At 61.5% G+C, this 6,209-nt stretch overlaps 1 protein-coding gene across 1 annotated transcript; it reads right to left on the reverse strand.

Annotated features, from left to right (window-relative positions):
* Positions 1-233: 233 nt before the first annotated feature.
* On the reverse strand, positions 234-5,888 carry CPXM1 (carboxypeptidase X, M14 family member 1). Its single transcript, XM_037044316.1, has 14 exons — positions 5,665-5,888; positions 4,159-4,356; positions 3,877-3,986; positions 3,620-3,759; positions 3,440-3,530; positions 2,691-2,841; positions 2,542-2,606; positions 2,113-2,236; positions 1,835-2,031; positions 1,573-1,752; positions 1,191-1,488; positions 876-1,015; positions 683-785; positions 234-580 (listed from the first exon to the last, which is right to left on the reverse strand). The coding sequence occupies exons 1-14, from the start codon at positions 5,834-5,836 to the stop codon at positions 339-341; spliced, it is 2,211 nt and encodes a 736-aa protein (XP_036900211.1). The 5' UTR covers positions 5,837-5,888; the 3' UTR covers positions 234-338.
* Between the last annotated feature and the right edge of the window lie 321 nt (positions 5,889-6,209).

The following is a 6,209-nucleotide window of genomic DNA, read 5'->3' on the forward strand; positions in this document are numbered from 1 at the left end:
TGTGATACGCTGATGTGTTGCTCGAATGAGCCCTAAGTTAAAAAAGAACGCGGGTGGGGTTGCCTTTCCACAGTATCTCTCCAGAAGTCAGCCGATGACAGTGCAAAAGTGTGTGCAGAACCGGATCTAGGATCGGGGAGGAGGGGGAGCTGAGGCCCGGCCCAGGGAGAGGATCTGGGACAGAGTCCACAGGAAGACTGGCTGGGGTGCCATGTCGCTTTAATGAGCCTGAGCACCTCTTCCCCCAGGTTTCCCTCCCTCCCCACTCTTAGTCCCCCTCCTTCAGTTCTGGACAGGTCCAGCCTGCCCGGGGTTCTGGAGCTCTTCAGCCAGAGGTGTTAGTCCTTACGTCTCCTTAGCCGCTCCAGCCGCCTCCGGAGGTCTGGGGGCACCTTAGCCCCAGCCGCCAGCAGCTCTCGCAGTCTCTGCTTGGGAGTCTTGGTGAGGTGAAAATTGCAGGGGACAGGGCCCTCTTCAAACGTGACCCGGCAGCTCCGTGTCACTGAGTGGTAACCTTCAGCACTGGCAGTCACCATGTAGTCCCCTGGGGTCAGCAGGCGCCAGTAATCCCCACCCCTCGCTGAGAGGAGTAAAGAGCAAGATCAGGGCCCAGTGATCCTCAGCCTCTGGCCCAACCTAAAGCCCTCCCACACCTCCACCCTCCCCCGCCCACCCTACGCACCAGTTGTTACATCATGGTTAATCCCATCCACGGCAATGACAGCATCAGCAATCCCGAGCTCCGTGTCCTTGTCCCGCACAACTCCGGCAATGCCCAGGCGCACCTGTGTGGGGAAAGGTTATCAAACCCTTTCCCTTCTGCCTGTCCGTCAGGAGCCACAGGGGCAGCCTAGGGGTGGGGACTCGGGTCCGACCTGTTCCAGGTAGGTGAGGAGGGCCTCTCTGTTGTTCTCCCACTCCTGGGGCAGCTCGTTCTCGTGAGGGAACTTGTCACAGGACAGTTCCACAGTGATCTCAAAGCAGTTGGTGTGCAGGTAGCTGAAGTCGTTCATGCCTAGGGGAACCACTGACATTGGAGCCCAAGCAGGCAGGACGGGAGCCTGCCCTCCTGGTACCCTCCTCTGGGAGACACCCCCGGGGCGGGAAGTGACACCAGCGCCGTCTGTGACAGCAGATTCTATTGGCGTAGGGCTACGGGGGCAGGGCCGACTCCACCCTTGCGCACATACTCCCAGGGACCGTGTGCCAGTCGGCCCCGTTGATGATGTTGCCGTGTAAGGAAAAGTCCTCGCTGTGGCAGGGCCGGCGGTCGGGGTCCCGCATGGCCCAGTTGCTGCCGGCGTAGACGGTGCTGAGCCAGCGAAACACCACATCATCTGGCGTGGGCGTGAGCTCGCGGGCAGCCCACGGGGTCCGAGTCATGTCGAATGGGTAGGACACCACGAGCTCACCCCCGTGGAGGTTGGCGCTCAGCACAAAGGGGATCCGTTCCATCCAGTCGATCACTGCCCGAGTTTCCGGAGCCACCTGCATGGGGGCAGGTCAGGGGAGGTGGGAGCTAGAGACAGGGCCCCCAGGGTGCTCCTCCACCACTGCCCCCGGAATACTCACAGTGGCATTGGGCAGGGTGTAGTACGTGGGCAGTGGCAGGTGGTGGTTGGGGACAGTGTTGGGCACGAGCCCGTCGTCCTCTGCTTCCCACAGCAGTGAGTTGAGGTCAGCAAAATTATGGTTAAGGTCAATGGTCTGCTGGTTCCAGCGGCCCTCCGCCCAGCCCACCAGCTCTGAACCCTGCCAGAGAAGGGGCTTGGTCAGCCAAGCAGGCTCGAGGCACCAGGGGAGGAGCAAGGCGGCCCCCGTGCCAGGGGCTTACCCGGCGGAAGGCCTTCTCATAGCCGTCAGGGTTCATGGAGGGCAGCAGGTGAATCCGTGTCTCCGTGAGCAGCCGGGTCACCCGTGGGTCCCCTCGCAGGAACTCACGGCACAGGAACTGCATCAGGAGCAGGAGTAACTCCCGCCCCAGGGCCTCATTCCCGTGCATGCCGGCCACGTATCGCACCTCAGGCTCTCCTGGGAACACCCCGGGGTCACAGCTGGCTTGTGCCCAGGGCCCTTCCCTGTGCCTACCTCTCCCACCCCGCCTGCCCGTACCCAGCTCATGCTCCCCAGGATGGTCCGACATTTCCATCACATACAGCTTCAGACCCTGGTAGCTCCTGCCGATGCTGTAGATTCGGGTGATGTTGGGGCACTGCTCGTTCACCTGCTTCATCAGCTGGGCAGGGAGGAGCAGAGTTGTGTTGTGGGAGGGACAGACCCAGGGGTCAGACCCCATGTGGCCATGGAAGGCCTTACTAAAGCCAGGGGCGGCTCACACAGGTGGGGACACCATGGCATAGCACAACAGGGGAGCAGCAGAAGACGTGAAGAAAGGCTCAGACAGGGAAAGTGCCATAACAAGGGAAGAAGGGTGAGACATCGAGGGTGGGAGAGGGGACGTGAGGGCAGTTATTGCAGGTTATGTTCCGGTGAAAAGGGGACCTGGGGTAGGGACCTTGGGTCATAGGGGTTATGTCTGACCTTCCTCATGGCCTTGTAATTATGATGCCGAAAGTCCAGAGGGTTGGAGAATGCCGGGGCTGGATCTGGTGTAGGGTGAGTTCATGGTCAAGGGTGAGCTCACAGTGAAGGCTGCACCCTGCCCATCCAGCCCTTGTCCGACTGCCCACCTGAGACCGGGCAGGCCAGGATCTCTGCCCGGAGGCAAGATGCACCTCCTTGGAGCCAGGTCTGGGGCAGCAGGCGGATGTAACGGGCCACCTGGGGCTCAGGCAGCAGGTTCAGCACCGGTGTCTCTGAGTCCGAGTTGGCAGGAAATACCTGGGAGTGTCAGGTCCTTTGGTGGGGCTGCTCAACCTCAGCAAGCTGGCCCAGGACCCAGGAAAGGAGCTCAGGCCTCCAAACTCCCCATCCAGCCCACCCTGGTGGACTCGGCTGGAGACTTGCACTTAGTGTCAACATGGACCCTGGCCCACATCTCCTGCCGAAGAGCAGCCCTCGGCAGCCATGCCTTTTGGCTGGCTCACAGCTCAGACCCATATGGCCACAGGACTCAGGAACAGCCAATCCGAAAACCAGCCAGGACCCCACACCGTGGCCTGGTGTATAAAGGGGTCCATGAGGTGGGGAGGTGAGAGGTGATGCTGCACGGGTGTTCCAGCAGGAAGCTGTGGCATGAAGTGGCACCCACCCCATGGAAGAGTATTTGGGGAGAATGCCAGCATGTTCCAAAGCAGCCTGCCTCCTGAGGCTGCCTGCTCTGCACCGCCCATCCTGACAATGCCCTTCCTCCTGTAATGCTCAAGTGGGCATCTGTTCCTTTTCCCCAGAGGAGGCCCCGAGCCAGTCCAGCACCCAAACGTGGGCTGGGTGCCCAACTCCCAGCATAAAGGGCCCGGGCCACCATGGCACTACGCACCGCGTCCATACCACTGCTGCGGTTCCTACTTCCCCACCAGGTCCGACTGTCATTGCTGAATTGGATCTTGTACGAAGTGACCCAGTCGTACCTGGCAGGAGAGGTGGGGAGGAATCACAGGTAGCCCTCAGGACCCCTGGCCCAGCCCTCCTGGTTCCTCCTGGGGCCAGCCTGCCTCACCTCCAGATAGAGTTCCTGCCCTGGGTGATGATGCCTGAGAAGCGGACGGGGTGCCCAGCATCCACCTGCAGCCAAGGCTCGGCATCCTGCTGCTCGGCACACCAGGCACCATCGTACAGATCTCCGTCCTCCAGGCCTGACTGTGGCACAGGACATCGCAGTGAGGCCCAGGTGGGCAGAGCAAGGCGGGCCAGAGTTTGGGGGGTGGCAGGAAACAAAGCTCTAGGGATTGCCTGGCTCTGAGCCAGGGTGCTGACCTGGATGTTGAGTCGTCCTCGGTGGGGCCCGAGACCAAAGGACTGGCTGCTGGATGCCTCCAGCTGGTTATCTGAAACCCGCAGGGACTCCAGGCCCAAAGGTGGACAGCCTGGGGGTGAGGGTAGAACAGGGTGGCACAGCCCAAGAGAGAGATGGTCAGAGCAGGTGGGAAGCTGAGTCTACGCTGGCCCTGCTGGGGGTGCGCCTATGTTTGGGAGGTCAAGAGCACACACATGCCCCAGGGGCTGCAAATCCAGGCAGGGCCCCCAGAAGGGTAATACCTGGTTCTTGCTCCTTGGGGCGGTCAAGGGTCCCTGCAGGGCTAGTGGTCACCGGAGGTCTGGAAGTCACCAGAGTCCTGGAGGTCACCAGGGGCCTGGAAGTTACCAGGGGCCTGGGGCTAGTTAGCTTCTTTCGCTTCTTCAAAATCACCTTTTTCTTCTTGATGATTCGAATCTGGACATGCTGTTGCGAGGTCCCTGGGGACCAGGAAGGACAGCACCAGGGGAGGGGGAATGGCATGAAACTCCAGATGGAGAGGTCTACCGTCCCAAGGAGGACTGCAAGCCCACAGCAGGCCCCATCACAAATATGTGAGGACCTGGGCACGGACTTCAAGGCTTGCCCAGTCCGATCCCAACCTGCCTTCCCAGCCACTCCTTGGCTCCTTCTCCTTCCTAATGTGACTGCACGCTTAGCCAGCCTCCTCTGACCCCGTCCCGTAGAGAGGCACACCCAGCTCCTAGGAACTGTTCGGTCACTCAGAAGAGCTGAGTTTGGTCCTCTGCCTCCACACCTTTGCACTGCTGCCCCCTCCCCATCATACCACCCACCACCACCTCTGACTCTGTTGCCTAATCCCATTCTTCCTTCACATTGCAGATGCCCTCTGAGGACGGCATCCTTAGCTCCAGACTCAGTCTCCAAAAGCCCCTGTGCTCTCTCCCTCATTGCATCTGCCCTCTGGGCCGAGACATCCTGTCCTCAAAGCCATGTCCACCTGGGTGCTCAGGCCTCCCAGGGGCTGGGCCTGTGTCCTGCTTGCCCCTCAACACAGGGCCTTGCACCGGGCAGGTGCTGCTGGTCCCCAACCCACCCAAGCCCCACAGGGTGTCCAGAACACACTGTACATTTTCACGTCTGGTGCCCCTGTGCCCTCGTACATGCAGTTTCCTTCTTGGCTGCCCTGCTTTTCAGTAATTCCTGATTCAGGGGCACTCACCCTCTGTGATCAAGGACCCAACATCCACTTGCCACCCCTGCGAAGCCCTCCTGGACTGCCATCCCCTTGCCTTCCTCCTCTCTGCTCCCCCATCTGGAAGTTAGGCAGCCTGCCCCTGCCCCTGCCCCTGCGCAGGCAGAGCCCCATTACCCCAGATGGCCTCAGCGGGGTACTCTTCCCCCGCCCGGCCCTCTTGTTCCTTCCTCCCAGTGCCAGACCCCAAACGCTCTCCTACACGGTCTTGCTCTGAACATTTTACTGTCAGTCTCTTGTCTGCGTCTCTTTCTCCCCTCCTCCTGCCTGCGGTCTCAGTGTCCTCATCTGTGAAAAAGGAAGGTTTGGGGCTGCAAGAGGCATCATCCCACTGGCTAGCGTCCCAAGACTGCTGACTAGGTCTGCCCGGAACTAGGCTGCTGAGTCAGCATCCATTGCACCGGTCGGAAAGTGTGTGCGGGTGTGTGTGTGTGTGTGTGTGTGTGTGTGTGCTGGGGAAGGGTCGTCACGCAGGAGACGGGGTATGGGGCAACGACCAGCAGGAGAGGTGGGTCCTGCGGGAGAAGCTCACCGTTGTTCTTCCCCGCGGGCGGCTGTGCGCGACGGCTGGGCAGGACCGAGGTAAAGATCGGGGCCTCGGTGCTGGCGCGCGGCGCAAGGCCCAGCAGGGAGGTGCCGGGCGCTCCCAGACCCTGACCGACGGCAGGCGCGAAGGTGGCCAAGCCGAGCAGGAGACCCCACATGCTGAAGCCCAGAGGTGCAGGGGCACTGGGCCTCGGCGGTCGGTGGGTTGGTCTTTTCCTGCTGGCAGCTCCCGAGCCCCCCGCCCCTTCCTGCTGCCGCCTCACGCCCCCTCCATCCTCCGGCCCGCCCACAGCCTGCTCACTGGCCGAGGACCCCGAAGAGGAGAGAGAGGGAGGGCTGGGGAGGAAAGAGCGGGGCGGACCCCCGACGGCCCGCCGGAGGTCTCCGCCCTCAAGGACCATCCCCCCATCCTCCCCATCCTCCCTCCGCAAAGCCCCTGGCATCCTCGATTTCACCGTGAGGCGCTTGTCCCATAATGGGCATCTTGTCCCATGTACCCTGCCAGGCTTTACACGTGGCATCTCGATCCAA

The sequence above is a fragment of the Sturnira hondurensis genome, unplaced genomic scaffold (assembly GCF_014824575.4).
Source record: "Sturnira hondurensis isolate 20B ecotype Veracruz unplaced genomic scaffold, ASM1482457v3 Scaffold0004136, whole genome shotgun sequence".
Taxonomy (NCBI): Eukaryota; Metazoa; Chordata; class Mammalia; order Chiroptera; family Phyllostomidae; genus Sturnira; species Sturnira hondurensis.

Coding starts and splice junctions, on each gene's coding strand:
- CPXM1 (XM_037044316.1), bottom strand. CDS start 5,836: ATGTGGGGTCTCCTGCTCGGCTTGGCCACCTTCGCGCCTGCCGTCGGT. Junction 2,032..2,112: donor TCCTGGGGAGCATGAGCTGG/GTACGGGCAGGC, acceptor GGGTGTTCCCAG/GAGAGCCTGAGGTGCGATAC. Junction 1,489..1,572: donor ACACCCTGCCCAATGCCACT/GTGAGTATTCCG, acceptor GCCCCCATGCAG/GTGGCTCCGGAAACTCGGGC.